Source organism: Ricinus communis, chromosome 6, assembly GCF_019578655.1.
Source record: "Ricinus communis isolate WT05 ecotype wild-type chromosome 6, ASM1957865v1, whole genome shotgun sequence".
NCBI classification, from domain to species: domain Eukaryota; kingdom Viridiplantae; phylum Streptophyta; class Magnoliopsida; order Malpighiales; family Euphorbiaceae; genus Ricinus; species Ricinus communis.
In genome coordinates, this window is record NC_063261.1 from 24,772,369 (window position 1) to 24,792,650 (window position 20,282).

General features: G+C 28.2%; 2 protein-coding genes across 2 annotated transcripts; one reads left to right on the plus strand and one right to left on the minus strand.

Moving 5' to 3' along the window:
• Positions 1 to 10,446: 10,446 nt before the first annotated feature.
• On the plus strand, positions 10,447 to 17,739 carry LOC8278011 (ras-related protein RABC2a). The gene is made up of 6 exons (XM_015727615.3): positions 10,447 to 10,851; positions 12,419 to 12,487; positions 14,523 to 14,588; positions 15,868 to 15,989; positions 16,211 to 16,339; positions 17,242 to 17,739. Exons 1-6 carry the CDS (start codon positions 10,701 to 10,703, stop codon positions 17,350 to 17,352), a joined length of 648 nt encoding a protein of 215 aa, XP_015583101.1. The 5' UTR covers positions 10,447 to 10,700; the 3' UTR covers positions 17,353 to 17,739.
• Positions 17,740 to 18,865: 1,126 nt separating this feature from the next.
• LOC8278010 (bidirectional sugar transporter SWEET4) lies at positions 18,866 to 19,899 on the minus strand. Its single transcript, XM_002532741.2, has one exon. It carries the CDS (start codon positions 19,762 to 19,764, stop codon positions 19,054 to 19,056), a length of 711 nt encoding a protein of 236 aa, XP_002532787.1. The 5' UTR covers positions 19,765 to 19,899; the 3' UTR covers positions 18,866 to 19,053.
• Between the last annotated feature and the right edge of the window lie 383 nt (positions 19,900 to 20,282).

Consider the following 20,282-nt stretch of genomic DNA (forward strand, 5'->3'; position numbering starts at 1 on the left):
GAAATATTTTAATTTTTAAAAAAAAGTAATTATCAAAATCAGGACAACAATATCATCTATATATCATTAAAAAATACTTTTTTAACAGTGCAATTATAGAAAAGGATGGAGACAAAGTATTGATTGAAGGAGTTATCTTTATTTGTCTTATCTTGAAGAATATGGAAATGTTTAGTAGATAAGAGATTAGATACCTTTCTAATCCATCCCATTGATTAAAGAAATTTAAATAAATATGCCACCTAACCATATTCCTCAACATTTGATCAAAAGTCCGACCATTTTCCATTTTGCTCAAAGAGTAAAAATTTGAATTTCTTTTTGAGTTTGATTAGGTTTGAGTTTTGGTATTTAATATGAAAGGTTTTTAAATAATAATATATATATATATATATATATAAAATATTATCTGATTCAAATATATGTTATATTTATATGCAAAATTGATCGATAATTGATATATATTTATTAATTTTAATTAATAAAATATAATATTATCAATACAAATTTTTTTTTATTATGATATATATATTTTTATAGATAATAAGATTTCATAAATAGAATTCTATTATTAGACATTAACAGAAAAAAAAGTTTCATTTTATTTCAATTTCTTTTCTTTTTGTTTTTGGGTGGAAGATTTAGGGGCAAAGGAATCCAAATCCAGTACTGTTAGTGGTACTGAGGTTAAAGGAGTGAGTGAGGATTACGTTAGGATGGGGATACAGATACTTGTCCACTAAGGCAAGTAAGGCAAAAATGGATAGTGGGGCCCTTAACTTGTATCACCAAAATCCAAGGATCCGCACTTCATTAAGCTATTGCCTTTCCTTTTTCCCTTTAAAAACTGATTAAGCAGTTACCCCTTTTCACCCTGCCTCAATTTATCAGCTCAGCTATTAACACAAAAATAACCCCTTTTCAAGGCCTTTTCTTCTTTTCGAATTTTTTTTTTATTTTAAAAAATCTCTTTAGGTTATTTTTATAATCTTTTTAAATTAAACACATCTTTTTCATTAAAGGATTTATAACACTATTATTTTAGATTGAATATTGATTTATTACATTATTTATCATCTTTTCATTGTGACATATTTGCTTAATTGACTTGATATTTATATGTTATTTAAAACTATATGTAAAAAAACTATAATATTTTTGGTTGTGTGTCATATTTAATTAAAATGTTAAATTTAAGTATTTGAACTAAATCAGACTCGAACTTAAATTTAAAAATTAAAATTTAATCAAATTAGATTAAATATAATTTATGTTTAATTTTTATAATAACTCGATTCGCAAACGAAAGTAGTGATCATAATAATATTATTTTAATAAACTACTTTAAGAATTTCTTTCTTAAAAAGGAAGAATATATTATGATTTTATTATAGGATGATTTGAAATTATTAGGAGTGAAATCGTGTTAAGCCTGTTTAAATATATTATTATTCAGATTTTTTTTATGAGATTATAAATAATTGAGATCGGTTTGAGTTTTAAATATTTTAAATGAATTTGAACAATTATAAAATGATTCAAATCTAAATAAAATTTAAATTATTTGTATAATTATTTTTTTAAAAAACCAAATACAAATGTTTTACTTTACTGTAAATAAAAGATAATAAAAAATTATTAAAATTTATCTTTATTATCAATAAGTAAATTTATTTTATAAATATACATTTATTTGTTATTACAGATAATGTTAATTTATAATAAATAGAAAAATTTATGAACAAATCAAATCAAGTATTTATTTTTCAAGAAATTATTATAATTCTTAAATAATTTTGAATGCGTTAAAAAAGCAAATTCACTCCAATTATTCGAATTCTTTTAGACCTCCCAACCAAGTAGAATATTATATCAATTTCTAATTGTTTTTAAATAAAAATAGAAAATAAAATTTTATGTTGTACTATTTTTCTAAAATAAAATTAGAATATAGTTTCTTTTATATTCTTAAAATTATAACTAAACTTTGAAAAATATTTATAAGTCTAACATGTTTTTTTATATTTTTATATATATAAGAAGTATTTATTTTTAAATGAAAACAATGAGTTTTCACTTTATTTATTCCAACTCAACCCTTTATACTTAAAATATCACATAAATAGAAAATAATTTTTCTTATAAAATAAATATATTTTATAAATTTTATAATTTTTTTATAAAAATAAAAAGTGTTCCTTTTTTTAATATAGTTTTTGGTTGAGATCTATAAAATTTATGAAATTAATTTGTGAATCTAAAATCTTATATATTTTAAATAAAGTGAAAGTTAAATTAGTACTTTACATAATCAAATTTGTATGAAATTAGTTATAATTAAGTTAAATTCTATCAAAGTAAATAAAATTTTCAAATAAAATCCACATTAATAAGTTAATACATTCTATAATACTAAAATATCTTTTTCAATTTATTTTATACTTTTTTAATATTTTTTTAAATAAAACAATTTTTTTATAGAGTTAAACCAAACTCATTTAAAAAAAAAAAAGTTTCTCTGCAAATATAGAGGGATCAAAAGTTGGCAATATCAAAGTGTGAATTTCTTTGCGTTCTCAAGAATGGTGTCTCCTCCTAATGGGGGCGTTCTCTTCAACATTTTACTGTTTCTACATTATTAATTGAATTTATTTTGTCTGCAATGGATAGACCTCAAAATTCAAACTCTTTCTGTTTTATCACTATAAAATTGAATATTTTTTATTTTTATATTTTTTTAATTTAACCTAATTATAATTTATTTTCTTCGAATTACTGATTTAATAAATAATTATTAGAAAATTTATTATTAGTTAACATAATTATTTTTTAATACACTTAAATTATAGTTTATAAAAAATTCAACAAAAGTACTTTAGAGAAAATAATAAAAAAATTAAAAACATTAACTAAAATTTATATTTCTTAATCCATAAGTAAGAATAAATTTTCTTTTTAGAATGAAAGGACAAATTTAAGTTTAAATTTGAGTCATTAAATTAAAAAACATAAATATGAAATAAATTTGATATTTGCTTGTAAATGTTAAATAATAATTCAAATAAATTTAATCTAACCTAATTGAGCTTTATAAATATAGATATTACAATTAAATTATTCATTAAATTTATTAAAAATACTTTTAATATTTACTAAATATTTTACAATCTTATTTTCAAAATAAATTAAATATAAAAAAAGATGAATTTAAGTATAAAAATTTAAATTAAATATTAAATCACTGAATCACTATAAATTAACGAGTTAGCTTATATTTAAATTAAATTTATTTTATTAAATAACTAGGGACAAATTTTTTATACAGATAAATTTTAAATAGCCTATATACTTGAATTACTTGAAGTTTAATTGTATAAAGTGAAAGTATTTAAATGGGTGTATATATTATATTATTTTTATTTCTAAAAAAGAATAAAATGAAGAAAAGTAAAGCTGTTATTGTCATAAATTGAAAAATTAAATTCATTTAAAAATATATTAGATAAAATGATAACTTTTAATTTAATTGAAATTTCAAATTCCAATTTTAACTATCTAGTTATACTAAAATTTATGAAATAATTTTTTGTCATTTAAAAATAATATTTTATATATTTTAAATATATATAGACTGTAAAAACTGAATGCCAAAATTAGAGCAAAATCTAAGGTGGAAGTAATTAAATCTGTTTGTCTTATCAGATTAATAAGGCTCAAACTTCGGAGTTTGGAGATGGCAACTAAACACTGCAATTCGTACTGCTTTTACAGATGTTGTCGGGGGTGGGGTTTGCTGTTTCAGCTTTTCAACTTCGGACATCTTCAGGATTATTATATTCCAAAACAAATTTCTCCTTGTTCTTTTAAAAAGAATTTTGCTATGAATTTGTTCAATTTGTCGTTTAAAAGAATTATTCAACTTTCGCAGGCTAGAAACTGAACCCCAATTTGCCAGCCGTTTCCCCAACTCAGGACCCATGGTCTAAATAGGGCAGCTTTGGGCCTATTCTATTACTTTTACTAACCCATCTATAGATTTTTAAAATCAATAAAAATATTATTTTTTATTTTTTTTATATTTTACGATATAATTATTTTTTAATTATTTTTTATCTTTTCAATTTTTTAGTAATATTATAAACTTAATAAAAAATAAAATATCATAGATATTCTTAATACTTTCCTCTTTAAACCATCCCACTCTTTTTTTTTCCCATCCTTTTTATGATGTTGTCAATGTTCGGGAAAGTTCTTTTCTCCTTTTCTCTTTTCTAAATTGTAATTTCATATTAGGTTCATAAAAGACTCATGTATCATATGCTAACAAGAAATAACTTTTGTAAAAGAATTTGATAAATTTTCATCAAAGCAGTGAGGAAAATTAAATTTAGGAACTTCAGTCTTTTAAAGTGAATTTCTAAATAAATTTAAATTATAATTTTAAATTTGACCTATGAAGTTATATATTTTTATTTTCTCATCTTTTAAAGGTGAATATTGATTGCTGAAGAAAGACAAAATAATAGTTTTTCTCATTACATTCTTTAAGACTTGGAAAAGACTGCACCGACAAAGTAATTTAATGGTAAATATATTTTGCAATTTTAACTAGATTTTAGATTTAAATATTTTTTTTCATTTTTCTAAAATAAAAGAAGAAAAAATAGCACAGATCGTAGCCAAATTATATCTACTTAAAAAATTTTAAAATTTTTTTATTAAATTATTTTATGATTTAATGTATTTCCACCTTAAAGTATGTGATTTATTTTTTTACTTTAGTACTATATGAATATGATTGTTAACAAATAACAATTTATATAATACCGTTAAGAGATTCTGACGTGACATGCAATAACTGTTGTTCTTTTAATTACCATATCAATACTTACTAAAGGTGTTATGTAATTTGACCGTTATTTGTTAATGACCAATATTCACAATAAAAAAAATAAACTACAATTTTCTCAAAATGTATTCGAATTTTTGGTCTAATTCTTCTTCTGATGATGGATTCAATCTCTGATAAAAAAGATACACCTAAAATAAAAATACGTTAAATAACATAATAGTTTACTGATTTCTTCTAAAAAAATCTTGCAATTCAATCATGATTTCTCGTGATTGATTTTCTTTTTTTCTGTGTTTTCAATTCTTTTTGGCACCAAATGAGATGGTTTGAATTTGCCTCATATATTTTAATATAAGCTTAACAAAAGGAACTAAATCTACACCTAATTTCTAAAAATTAGTTATTATTATCATTGTTTTTGGTCTAAAACAAGCATGAAGCTCCAAACTAATGGGTGTCGGTGGTATGATCCATGACTATGAATTTAATTTTTTGGTTGGTGATAAGTTGATAGAAAACCCACCAACAATAATTAAATAAAAATATAATGGAATATTGGTGAACGTTCTAAAATCATTCACACACAAATTCAAATCCGATTAATCAAAATATTGAGTTAATTTATAGTGTCAAAGATAAATGTGATTTCATATCAACTCCAAGTGTGCAAAATTATAGGTTTCTTAAATGTATTTAAAATTTCTTACTGCTGTATTTGGTTGAAATCTATATTTTCTTTTAAAAAAAATAATAATAAAAAATAAAATAAAAATATTAAAATTGAAAGAAATATTTTAGTGTTATAAAATATATTGACCAACTAACGTGGAATTCATTTGAAAATTCTACCTATTTTGTTAGAGTTTAATTTAGTTATAACTAATTCCATATAAATTTAAATATGTAGAATTATAAATTAATATTCACTTTATTTAAGGCACATAAACTCTAAATTTGCAAATGAATTACATAAATTTTATGGATATAAACCAAACACAATATAAGTGTTTATTCAAAATTTTTTCAATCATATAAATTTTTTTATTTTTAATTCTGTAATTATGAATACCTATAAAAACAAAATCATTGTCACAAAAATTTTGTATCTTTTTTGAAATTTTTTCTCATTTTGATTTTTTTATCATATTTTAAAAGAGATTTAAATACACTGTTCTGGAGAATACAGGGGTTATTTTTACATAAAAAGAATTTAAAAGGTGCAATATGACAAAGGTGGTAAACATTAGGGTCACTTTTGAATCTTTTCGCTTTCAAGGTTGCTACGGCTACCGAAGTAGACAAATGTCAGCAAATGAATGAGAAGGAGAAGATTTTGCGACAATATCATGATAAGGGTCGTACGCGTACTCTCAATACGTGGAAGTTTGACTATTTGAAGTTTCAAAGCATTAATTAAATAAGAATAATTATTGTTTATGAGTGACATACATATTTAATTAAATATTAAAAAATATTAAATATTCGAAATATATTTAATTGTTTAATATTAAATTTTCTTCAAAGAATTATTTTTAGATGAATATACATTGTTTATTTATAATTTTGAACTATAAAAAATAATATTGAGTAGGATGAATAAAAAGATGGAAAAAGATCAATTGAACATTAGTTTTTTTTTGTATTTACCTTGAAAAAGAATAATATTTAGTGATGATTATATATTTAGTATATAATTTTATTATTAAAATAATATTTTTTATATTAATTGTGATTTAATAATATATATTTCTAAACGTAATCTTATATAATAAAAAAAGGGTGTTAAAATTGCTTGGTGAAGTATGCATGTTGCACAGGTGTTGATAATAGAGATAGATTGAGTGGTACTAACACTAAAACGGAGGCCACTCCCTCTTGCTTTCTTCGCCTTTCAAGCGCGTGCAGCAAACACGTTCATTCAACTCAACATCTATAATCAATGTATAGAAAAAATTGACTCTCTTGGTAACATTTTATAAGGCATATTATTATAAAATATTTATAAAAGACTCATATTGCTTTGATGGGCTTATATAATTAAGAATTTATTGCAGCATTAATTATTAATTAAATATAATATTATAATTAATAATACATTATAATAATATAATGATTTGACATAAAAAGATTTCTCTAAAATAATATTTACTTTGGAGTGGAAAATATAATTAATAGTAAGTCCTTCCAAAAGTTTGTATGTAATTATATTCTTTTGAGGAATGCTCACGCGTGCACTTCCAGACCATAATCAGAAGTATGTGAAATCTAGAAAAAACATAAAAAGAATTAAAAATTAGATTGCTAAATAAAGTAATAAATATAATTAATATTTCTAAACTAAAAGTCTATTAGTTATCTTTTTATACATAGTAGTATTTTATTACATAAATATATTTCAATTTCATAAATTTTTAAAAATTTTAAAAGATAATGTCAAATGGTATTTTCCTAACTCATCAAATTGTTCTCGACCAATGATGGGTTTCTTTTCAAAGTATATGAAGCTAAAATAAAATATAGAAAAATGATATAAATGAAAAAGAATTAACAATTTATATGGAAGAATTTATGAGGTTTTAAGTATTAATCATTAAAAAAAATTGATTAACAATATAGGAGTTGAAACAAAAATATGAAGAGTTCTAGGGACTAATAATGTTTTTTCTAAAAATTATTTAAAATAGTGAAAAGTTTTAGGCAGACTACTGTTGATGTGAGGACTATATATAATTTTATAAGTTTATATTATGGAAAGAATATTTACTGCAAATGAAAAAGTTTTATTAAATTTAAATAAAGGGAGTCTTCAATTGTTTCAATATTAATCATAAAATTCATTTTTTATCATATTTGCTTTTAGGAGTAATAAATAAGTGTTATTTTTATCAATGTGCTTTATTATTGTATTCTATGGTAATTTAATATAACTCTTCAGTATAAAGGTAACGAGGGTAAATATTACTTAAAAAAGAGTATATATTCCGATCTTAAAATAAAAAAATTTATTGCTTTAATTCGTTAATTTTATAATAATTTTAAAATAAAATTTATATAATGAAATATTCTAGATCAAAACCAACATTTAATAAAATAATTAATAAAGAAATGTATACATTGAAAGGATATGGTGGTTTGAATTTCGCTTGTCAATTTGATATTATATTACTACCTACTAAATTGTAACCTTTTACATAATAGAATTAAATTTTCTAACTCGTTTATATCAAATATAATAATTCAAATGCTATTAAGTCTGCAAGCCAGGAGAGAGGATAATGAAATTTTATTATAAAAGAATGATAAAATACGTTATAGAAAACACATCTGAGATTCATTCTCTAAATCACACAGTAACTTATTAAGATCAATTCCATCTTTAAAAAATATCTAGTACGCATTTTGATACCCAAATATGCTTTTAAAAAAAGTAAAAATATTGATAGATATATTTGAATGAAGTATCTCGAATTCAATTGTACAATAAAAGAATTGATCAAATGAATGAATTGCAAGGTCTAATATTTAAAATGAAGGATCTATAAGTGATGTTAAAACCCTTACAATTTGTTGTAATTGCACAATTAAGTCAACATGGAATGATTAGATAAAAAGATTAAAGTATATTTTAGAAAATATAAAATTGGACTAAATTCTAAAACACCTTCGAATTGAGTAAGAAATTAAATTTTAAAAAAATAAGTTTTCTTTAAAATATAGTTCCAACATGTATTATATTAAATTATAGGAATAAAACAAATTCTTATTTTGGTGGAAAGAATAATAACTAATTTATTATAGCTGCTAGCAATTACCTACAGTGAAGATAATTGCTAGAGTTATAATTTAGTTATAATAACTAAATTCAGGAATAAAACTTGTAAATGAGTCTACTCTTGATTGTAAATCCTTTGCCCCTTATCTAGAGTTATAATTTGGACAATGATTTGGCCTGGTGTAAATCTTATATGAAAAAGGCTAAACCTATAACTTGGTTATTGTATTTTTTTATATATTTATTTTAGTTAGTCTCTTGTAATCTATTGCATTTAAGAAGTCCCTGAATTTCTATTTCTATATTCATTGACTCCTTAATTGAAAGACTTTACAAAATTAAAATATATTGCAGTTAAATAATTTTTACATATTATTTTATATAAAAGCTATTTTCTTTATTAGCATTCACCTGACTAATGAGTTGGATATGGTTAAGGTTTAGGTTTAAATTTAAAAGGGTAATGTTCGTGGTTGTTTCTTATATACTCTTTAACTTTGAAAATCTCAAAACCTAGAACTATAAAGCTACCTTTCCTTTCGAAATGGCTAACGCAAATGAAGAAAATAATATAATGATCAAGACAGTCATTCGACGGTGTTCCTAATATTGATCATCAAGTTGAGTTAGTGTAGTGGCAGCAAGGATGTGGATTTCATGGTCTGAAAGAAATTATAGTAAAAGATATTTGAAGTGTGCAAGTGGAAGCTACAAGTCATTCAAGTGGCACGACGAGAGTTTCAATAACACATCTATAATTTGCCGTATGTTGATTCTTTTTTCTTCAATCATTAAATTTGATCCCACTAATAACTGTGGCCTTTTAAAATTAATAGCAACAAGCTGCTCATGTGAAATCAAAATTAGAAATAACCAACATGCACTTGAAGGTGAAAAGTTAGTTTCAAATTTTGAGCTTCAAACAACAAATCAATACAAAATCGAATAATGGTATGTGAAAAGCAAAAGAGCTTTTATGGTTTAAATTTTTTGAGGAATTTGACTATTCAATTTAGGTTTAGCACCTAAAGGTTTATATTTTTAATGATATTACCATTAAAATGTTGTAATTCTCATTTAATGAAATTAAAAATTTATATACTTTAAATGGAGTAGAAATTAATTTAGTATTCTATATAATTAAATTTATATAGAATTGATTATAACTAAACTAAATTCTAACAAAATAAGTAGAATTTTCAAAAGAATTTCACATTAATAAGTCAATACATTCTATAACACAAAAATATCCCTTTCAACTTTATTATTTTCATTTTATTTTCTCTTTCATGAAATAAATTCTTTTATGAATTTCAACCAAATATTAATATTAATGTCGTCTTAAATACATTTCCTAGTTAGCATCTATACCTACAGATGCAAAAATATTTTTAATAGTAACTACATATATCTATTTAATTAAAGATCTAATTCGTATAAAAATAAAAATTCGCGGAGTACTTTTTCTATTGAGTAATTCATGGAGTACTTAAAATGCAATAATTCGCACGGCAAACATGAAAATACAGATAATAAATCAAATTATGCATTTTAGGGTATGGAAAAAAATGAGGACGGTCCATTGGTGCAATTTACAAAAAGACGAATTACTTAATTAGCCAACGTATATTTCATGTGATTCGGTGACTGCGATGTGTTGCAAGTGTAAGCTGAAGTAATAAGAGGCCAGCATCTGGCGCGTGGAGCTTTCAAGAAATCTAACCAAAAAAGCCGTTCAAACAAACAAAACATTTGTCCCAACCTTTGACTCTCTCTCTCTCTCTCTAAATAAATATTGTAATAAAAGATTTTATCAGGTTTCATTTTCTTATATAAATTCATAATCCTTTTTATACAAAAACCATTGCCATCACCTAGAAAATACTACCCGCCAACCCCACACTGCTGTCTCCTACCTGAAGGAAATTTCCCATTTGCCTTCTCCATTTCATTTTATGTAGTTAGTGTTTGCTTTCTTGTTTCTTGCTAAAAGAACCATCTGCTGACAGAAACACACTCTTTCTTGTTAGGTTGATCATAGTTTCTTTCTTTTCTTGTTTATGTTATAAAACAAGAATGATGAAGGGTTCTTCTTCTTCTAAAGTAGGGAACAATAGTTACGATTACTCTTTCAAAATTTTATTGATTGGGGATTCTGGTGTTGGTAAGAGTAGTATCCTTCTAAGTTTCATTTCTAACTCTGTTCATGACCTCTCCCCTACTATTGGTAACTTCTCATTTCTCTCATTTTGCTCTTTCTTTAATTAGTTTATTGGAAACTTATATTTTTTCTTTTCTTTCTCTTTCATTGGCAAATTTGTATGTGCACTTTTTAGCTAATATAGTTCTTGCATGTGTGGGATTCTGATTTTCTTATATAATTTTCTTTGTTTTGGTTCATTAATTGGGATTCTTTTGTTTCTTTTGGTTTATTTTGTGGCTAGAATTGGATTAGGAATAAGCTGTAACATGATTCTGTAATTTACATCTATAGCAATAGTGTACCTGTGCATAGATATAAATAAATTTACGTGAGAGGAAGAGGAAGTGTATTTATGAGTATATGTGTACAGGAGCAGTAATGATAGTGTGATTATGGCTTTGTTTCTTTGGATGGTAGAATAAGCCCTTGCAGCTTTCAGAAAGCTTTTGATATATGAAAAAGGAGGAAAGTTGGTTTTGTTTCTAGGAGATTTTCTTTTTACTTTTTTTTTAATAGAGTTGATAACTATTTGTTCCTCTGTAAAAGACAAAAGATGGGTAAAAGAAAAAAGAAGCCACCGTATTCTTTTTCTTTTAAGCCCCAATTACATTCTCAATTGTTTGATTCAATTTTATCTATGATGATGTTGATATTCTGATTATCTGACGAAATTGGATCACATCATGAGCTGTAATGAGTAGTGAGAACAGTTAAGTGCATATTACTAGTTGCCCTTTATTGGTTAAGGCTGAATTATGATTGCAGGGTGAAAGAAACAAGCTCTTTCTATATCAAATTGCACTTTTTATTAAGCTATGAGATCATTGATCAGTGTTTTTAAGGATTTATGTGAAACTTTAGAAAAATGTATTTTCCATTGAGTATTGTTATATTCTGATTCGTTTATTAAGTTGATTAGTTCTGTTTGATAGATGAATTTACAACGAATCTTCTTATGGATTAGTGCTTCGTTTATGCCAGCAATGGTGATTGGAATTGTTCTTGGTTGCAATTGATGATGAAAATAATGGTGAAAAGCCATGTTAAGTTTTGCTATTTTTTTCCTAACTAATACTGGCTACTAATTCTCGGTTGCAATTCATCTCTAGCCATACATGTCCATATATCTTGTAAGAAAAGTAAATTGGGCCGTGAAAACTTGTATGCCTTGAAGGAAACTTGGGCTTTTCCTAAACAAAATGCTTGCAATAGCTATAATCTATTCTGTTTGTTGAATCTGATCTTTAAGTTCAGAAAGATTGTGGATTTTCTTTTGTTGTGATAGATTTTGGTTCATTTGTTCATTAAATTTGTGATTAAATGTGAAAAACCAATCAAGCAAGTGATCTAGTGCTTGATTGTGCATTCACTAAGAAATGTTTTTCTTGTCTTCATGTTGTAATTTGGACAAGTTTTAGGCCTGAGAAATACATTTGTTACTCTGTGAAAATCATAGACGTTTTGAAGCAATAGAATATGATTAAAATTATTCATAGCATTCAAGATCAGTCTATTTGGTTTAATGGGCTCCATCATTGCAATCATTTATCCATTGCATATTAAGCTTCAGTGTTGTTTTAACAATGTGTAGGTGTGGATTTCAAGATCAAGATGCTCAGTGCTGGTGGGAAAAGGTTGAAGCTCACAATTTGGGACACAGGTAACTGAAGGATAATCCTTTTTCTCTAATAACTACTCTACTTTCAACTATTTGTTAGAGATTTTGCCATTGCACCACACCAGTTCTTGTAGCATAAAATAGATATCTTGCTAATGAAGATCTTGGTACGTGAAAACATTTGTAAAATTTGTAGAAGTTGTAGATCACGCAATTATAGAATGATGTGTAGCAGTTGCAGAGCCTTGCATGTAGACATGAAAAACTATGAAATATGTAGATGTAGAAGAACTAAAAGTATGAAGCTTTAGCAGGATCACAGAAAAGTGAAAGATGCAGAATCTTGCTTGATGTAGAAGAACAACAGAAGTAGCACCTTGGAGGCCATGACAAGGATACAAAAAGACCTGCACTCAAAATCCTAAAAATCCATCTAAAGAAAAAATAATAGAAATATAGAGAAAATTCTCAAAGTTTATTAGTACTCAAAAAAATAATTTACATAAGGTGCTTGTAGCCCTATTTATAGGCTTAAGGCCTTAGGCTAACTAGGAAACATAATCTTATGAATAGGAAAATAAAATAAATATATAAGATATCTTCTAACCTTTCTATTTAAAAGGTTTAAAATAGGAAGACAGTGCTCCTCACCAAATGGCTTTGCAGTATCCTTCCTATTTGATCCTAGAGGTTTTGTTGCATACTTCAATTAGGGAACATCCCCTTTTAGTTTATTTCTCTGTTCTTTTTTCGGTTTTCTTCTAATAAATAACATAGTTAATTGAAGGATTTGGAGTTTTATAGGTGCATTATTAGAAAGCCCTTTTCAAATCATCTCATTGTTAGGTTTTAGGAGGCCTAGAGTGCACACGGAACTAGTTTTATACTCCAGCACTTGAAACCAACACTGCAATACAGGTGTTCAGGCCAGTGAAAATCACACACTAGTTTAACTCTTAATTGATAACCAACCAAATAAAGGATGGTATCATGAGCCATGACTGTTTTTATTGATGCACTGTTATTAGGATGGTAGAAATTATGTTTATTGCTTGAGCTTCTGGCATTCTTATTTTAGATTTGCCTTTAGTTGAGAATATAATATTCATTTTATGTGAGAGCTTTAGCAAAACTAGCAACTGATAAGAAAATTCAAGATTCTCTTATTGTGTGATGACTTTATTCTTGACTATCATTCCATTGAATGCTGCTGATGTATAAGATTAACTATACATATGAGAGCAATGAATGCACCATCAGTAGCATCTATGAGTGATGACTTATTGAGTATTAAAAATTTTGGAAGAACTTTATCACTGAGTAAGGTAGCTTATGAAGTATCATATTAGAAGGAATTACTTGTTGATTTGTCTCAGGAGTCTAGCAATTCTTCAGCCACTTCTTACAGTGGTTATCAAATTCCGCATAAACATGTTGGCACGTTTCATTCTTGTGATCTGCGCTTCAAACTTCCAACCAAAAGAGGGATTATTTTGCATTTGCAGAATCCTAGTCCTTTTAAAATTTTTGTCACTGAATGGCAACAGACCAAAACTTCTGCTAACAGGTGAAGTGCTGAGTTGCACAAATACTACTTAATGTTGCAATTGCAGTCCCTACATATGGTACTCTAAATACCAAAAGACCGTCAAGTGAATGGTAGCTCTACTAAACTGTATCATAGATTGAATGTTGTATGTTACATTTCTATTTCTTCATTAATTGCTGCTCTGCATTTGGGATTTTGAATATGGAATAACCTGTTGGTCAAGACTGATAATGCATTCCTGATTATTCTAAGAAAATAGGAGGAATACCTGAAAATCTTAATACACTGTTTCATGAACATAATTTAGACAATTCTCTCTTTTAATTTTCATGTTTGCATTTATTTTATTTTACTTCTATGTTAATCCTCTTACATTAACATAAAAATGCATAATGTAAAATTGTTGTGCAATAGGTGGATGATGCAGAATACTAATATTATAAATCAAATGAATAAAGATTCGAGTGTCTAGGCATTTTTTTTTCCTTTGTAGCCAGTCTAATATAATTGGTATATGTTCTATTGCAGCTGGGCAGGAAAGATTTGGAACACTAATAAGCTCTTACTACAGGGGGGCACATGGAATTATCCTTGGTATGTCACTGGACTATGATAATTTGTGTATTATATTTTATGGATTCGAATTGTAATATTTTGTTGAATTGCAGTCTTTCTTCACGTGCTTGAGCTTTAGAACAACCAATCAGTGAAAAGCAGGGTAAAATAGAACTTCTTATGCAATATAGGTACAGAAAAAGTTTATATAAGTCCCTCTACTATGATTTTAATTTGGAAAATTATGTCAAAACACAGATAACATTTCCATCTGAATAAAAACTTCAGCAATTGAACTGTTCTGAAGTAAAACACAATAATCACCCTATATTTGACGAAATTTTCGTCAGGGCATTCTAAGTGCTCATTCTTCTCATTTTTATCTCCCATTTTGCAGCTACTTACTATCATCAGCACTCATTATACAAGAGTTGTAGGGCTTCAACAATCTAATAGTTCCAAAATGATATCTTTATTCTAGATGATATTGCTGAGTGTGTCTATTTTGCTCTTAATGAAACTGAAATGATCTCCATGGGTTTGCCAAGTCCAACTTCTAATTCATGCAAAGAAATTTCATTGTGTTATAAGAATTCCAAAGACCAAACATGTTCCTCGAGTAAATGGTTCTGCTAGACTTGTAATGTTGTGTAATAAGTTAATTCATTCAGAGCGGTGCTAGAATTGTAATTATAACATAATTGTAAGATGTCAAAATTAACAGGTGATGAATACTTGGTTTAGTTGTTGTATATAGCAAGAAGGGAATAGTGTGAAGGAATTGATGGAAAGATTATCAGATGAATAGTTGTGGAGTTTTAGGGAAGCTTTGTCCAAAGGGTTGACCTAATCACTATAGTTGTCTAATGCATGGTTTTTGAATTTTGAGGAGTCATATTACTAGTGGAAGGAACATAAGGAATGGTGAACCAGCAACTTGTATCAGTTCAGATCCTGTCACTGGTGAACTGACTGAGAAAGCAGGGTTTTGATTTGCAGTTTCATCAAGAGAATTAGACTGTTAGTTTCCCAATAAGATTGCAATTGTTGCCAAATCCAAAAAAGTGATACTAGCAAATGCAATATGCGTTTCCTTTGCTTTCTTCTGATGCATAATATGTAAGGAAAGGAAGGACTAGAAAGAAAATATGTTTAACACATGTTAGTTATTTTTTAATTCTTTTTTTATTTAAACTTTTAAAGCTTTTTTAGTAACTATGGTTTGTAGTAAAAATTCTTCAACTATGGAGTTATATCTTTTCCCTGGAATATGCATGGCAGGTAACCTTGTTCAGTTTGTGCTCTGTTTTGTTTTCAGTTTATGATGTGACTCGCCGAGAAACCTTCACAAACTTGTCAGATACATGGGCAAAGGAAGTTGAGCTCTACTCTACTAATAAAGAATGTATCAAAGTCCTCGTTGGAAATAAAGTTGATAGGGCAAGTTATTGTCCCTACTTACTTTCTCCTCTTGGTACCCATCCATGCATGCACATAAAATACTGAACCTGTAACTTGTATTTGAAAATGAAACATCAGAGTTTATGTGGTACAGGGTTGGGAAACTTCTAAGGTCCATATCTGTCGTCTTTTCATCAAATTGTATTCTTTAACGGTTTCTTTTTATTTTTTTTATTTTTTTTATGATGTAATATTTTCAGGATAGTGAAAGAGCTGTAAGTAAAGAGGAGGGGATGGCTCTTGCAGAGGAACACAAATGTTCATTTCTTGAATGCAGTGCTAAAACCAGAGAAAATGTGCTGCAATGTTTTAAGGAGCTTTCGTTAAAGGTATATTCTCAACAAAGAAGCAGTTTCTTCTAGCATCTTGATTCTGCAATATGTTAAAGTAGTGCACAAGCCATGTGTAATGCTGTAGTTACTATCTCCTGGAAAAGGGAATTGAGGGTTAGTGGTTGTCCACCATGACTTCTAATTTTGGACTATTTGGAGTTTTCTTTTGGTGCTTGTAATTTTTTAGAGGTGGCAGGTTTCAGAAAGAATATGTGTTCTCTGCTTCGGAGCCACTTAAATAGGAAGCCTTTTTGTGCGACTGCTTGATATTTAACAACTTTTCAAGAGTTTCCCTTGCATTGATATGAGCTAAATAGGAAATTCAGATTAGGTCTGGCATTGTTTCTATAGTTCTAAACAACCTCATTTGTTCATCATATGTTGAAATTGAGATTAGTGATACTATATTAGTCCTTCTCATATGAGAGGAAATATGGGTATGTTGCTATTTCTTATACTAGTAATACTCAATTCTAGAATACCTTATCCTGTTTCCATTTCTAACTAAATTGGCCAGCTTTTTAGATAACATTCAGTTGTAAGATGGTAAAGTATAATCACTTGACATCATAACTGTTTTATAATTGCTTTGAGGTTGCATCTATGTTCTTTGATCTCAGATAAGCAATATTGTTCCATTTTATGAATATGTCTATTGTCGTTATGTGAACCATACGCTGCATGCCATTTTACCATATTACCAAAGGGGAAACTTCAAGGAAAATTTTGAACTTCCCGAGGCTGGTGACAATACAACTTGAGATTAAATTAAACATGCTTTGCATGTTTTGCAGCAATTCCATCGTTGATCATCCATTGAACTCGATGCGAAATGCTATATGCTGACCTTAACTTGATATCTCTTATTCTTATTCTGACCAGCCTTGATACTTGAACAGATATTAGAGGTACCTAGTCTATTGGAAAATGGATCTGCGGCAGTCAAGCAACATGTTTTAAAACAGAAACAAGAATACAAGGCATTGCATGGAGGTGGTTGCTGCTCCTAATAAAAATGTCAAAACACTAAGGTATATATTGTGCGCCATCAAACGGCCTGCCTCTTGTACACTGTTCAGATTCCAACACTGTAGATGATAACGTGCTCTTCCTAAAGCTTGGTCGTACTAGTTTGAGTAATGGTAGGAGGCGGTTGTAAAATCTTTAGTTCGTGTCACTCCTCCATTTTGATATTGAGGTAGTGTTGGGTCTAGACTTTATAGACTTGAGAGTTGAATGGTTCCCTTTCTTTTTTTTTTGGTTTCCCTGCTTTTTACAGTTAAATAGTGTTCAGGATGCTAGTTCCTTGTAAAAGTAATATAGCATTTTGGATCAAATGGTTTATACTTGTGTATACAAAACAGATGTATATTAGAATGAAAGTGCTAAATTTAGGAGATGGAGTCTTTTCTTGTAGTACCAGGAGTTTTCCATTCGGTTGAACTTTACGCCTGATTTGAAAGAAGCATCACATATGAACGTATTGCAGCCTTCCATCAAATGATGATTTAAAAAAAGGTGTTCTAGATGCAGACACTCCTGGATCTGTTCTTCTGAAGAAGAAACCTTGTGAATTCAACTCTCTTTTCCTTTCTCTTGCCTTTTTTTGGATCAAACTTAATTTGAGCTGCCTCTTGAGGCCAAACTTATCTCTCATTTCTTGCAATACGTATCACTTAGCAGGTAGCTCTTTCGGTTTCATGAACTTTCGGACTTGAAACTCAAAAGCCGAAACTAATTGGAATCTAGTCTCTCAAGCAAAAATAGTATGGTATGGTACCACAAGATAGCTTCTAGCTTGATTGACCAACGTTTCCTTTTTCTCTCTTCCTGTTGGGATTTCTCGAGCAAAAATGCTTCATATTTCGGATGCCTTTTCTTCCTTGGAATGGAATTTTTTGCAACCTGCCTAATTCTTGTAATTTCAATGGCGCTCTTTCTTTCTTTCAGTGAATTGGTTAGTTATCGTGAATTTTTTTTTAAAAAAATAAATGGTTGATGTGTAACAGGTATTCACCATCAACTGATTGTTCCCTGGTCCCTTGTGAATGTTTCCAACAATTTGGATGACCCAAGAATTTGAATATTTTTCTGGTGTTATTTTCTGCCAAGGGGATATCCCAATGGGAAGAACCTGCTATTTCCATTACAAGGTTTTTGCACTGCTAATTAATTAGTTTATGCAAACTAAACTAATCACTTTCTGGTAAAATAAAGCCTTTAACATGGAAAAGGTGATGTTGGTGGAGAAATGTAGTAAAACAAAGGCTAAAATCAGGGCAACATTAAGCTTCAGGGGCAGTTTTCTCCAGTTTCCTTGCATAAACTTTTGGAAAGCTGCTGGAGGATATCATCCAAACTCACTATAATGTATCAATTCAAGACAATAATAAAATCCAGAAAGTCAGACCCTATACCCCTAAAAAAGTACTGGATTGAAATAATAATAAACAATTAAAATTTTACTTTTCTACTATTATAGAAACTGGAAATTCTAAAAATAAATTGAAAAAAAGTTCAAACTTAACGTGCAATTTTGGCAAATTTTCCAATTATTTCAATTCTGGTAAATTATTGGCAAAGCCAATTTCAACTAATTTTACAATCAGGTATCTTTGTAAAAATTAAAAGAATAGGCTAAAATTGCCAAATAAAGGGATAAAGAAAATCCAAACTGTACTACTCTGAGACATGGAAAACTCTTCTCCTTTTCAGATTACAGGTTCGAGTTGGACCGGCATCACTGCAGCAGTACGTTTAGGATTGGAGTAGTAAGCGTAGAGCAGGAGCTGCGCTAGGCTCAAGAGTGCGCCAAGGCCATTGCTAGCCAACGTAAGAGGATCAAATATGATGACAGCATAAACAGTCCAGAAGACGCCATTAAAGAAGCTAGCAAGTGAAAGATCGTGTGGCATGTATTCCACACTCCTCGTAAGAACAACTTTCTTCATGATAGCAAGCGGCGAACCGTACATCACAACGTTGGAAACCGCACAGAAAATACCCACAAAGAGATTCCTGTTAGAGTGTGTATGGAAACCTAGCAAGGCGGCGGTGACAATGATCGCCAGGAGAATTACTTCAGCGGCAAGAAACAAGACCACTCGTGAAAACCCCTTGTGCTTTTTCTCGTAGTAGCGGAATATGTGTAAATAGAGTAACTCTACCGCCAGGCCAAGGCCATTGATGATGAAGATAAAAGGGCTATTCGCGCTTGGTGCAACCATAGGCAGGCCCTGAAAGATCAGCAGCAGACAATTCATGACGGCTGCTACGTAAGGATAACACTGAAATTCTTCAACATCCTTCTGGTTGTATATGTGACAGAATGTTGGCATTGGCGAGAGGTAAAGGATGAGAGAGATTACGTTACCAATGCTGCCAACAACAGCATGAGCAAATTCAGCGCTAGCACTGACCATCTTGTAAAAACTAAACCCAGACTGAGAAATTTGGAAAATGGAGAGATTGCAGGGAGAAGGGTTTTGCCATCTGTTAACCCTATTGGATGTTCTTAATAGCTGGATGACGTGAGGTAAATGGAGGGCACTATGACTGGAGGCTTGTAAGTTGTAATTACTCTAGGAATCCTAATACACATTAAATACTAGCTATTTTATATAGGCTTAATTTCTAAAAAAAATTAATACTTTACATTTGTTATCGACGTGATATAAAATCAGACTATAGCAAAAACAAGTTGAGTCAATTTATTGTTTCATTCTATTTATAAATATTATTATTTAACCACGTAAAATTATTTTTTATTTTTATTTTCTACCAGTAGAGTTTAATTAATCTTCTGTTTCAATGAGAGTTGATTTAGTCTCTTCTTTATCACCGTAGTTCATACCACGTCAGTAAATTTAATTAAAAATCTCATTAAAAGGAAAAATTAAAATCAGTACAATACTAAAATTGTTAAAGACTATGTGCTAGA

Coding starts and splice junctions, on each gene's coding strand:
- LOC8278010 (XM_002532741.2), bottom strand. CDS start 19,764: ATGGTCAGTGCTAGCGCTGAATTTGCTCATGCTGTTGTTGGCAGCATT.
- LOC8278011 (XM_015727615.3), top strand. CDS start 10,701: ATGATGAAGGGTTCTTCTTCTTCTAAAGTAGGGAACAATAGTTACGAT. Junction 10,852..12,418: donor TGACCTCTCCCCTACTATTG/GTAACTTCTCAT, acceptor AACAATGTGTAG/GTGTGGATTTCAAGATCAAG. Junction 14,589..15,867: donor GGCACATGGAATTATCCTTG/GTATGTCACTGG, acceptor TTTTGTTTTCAG/TTTATGATGTGACTCGCCGA.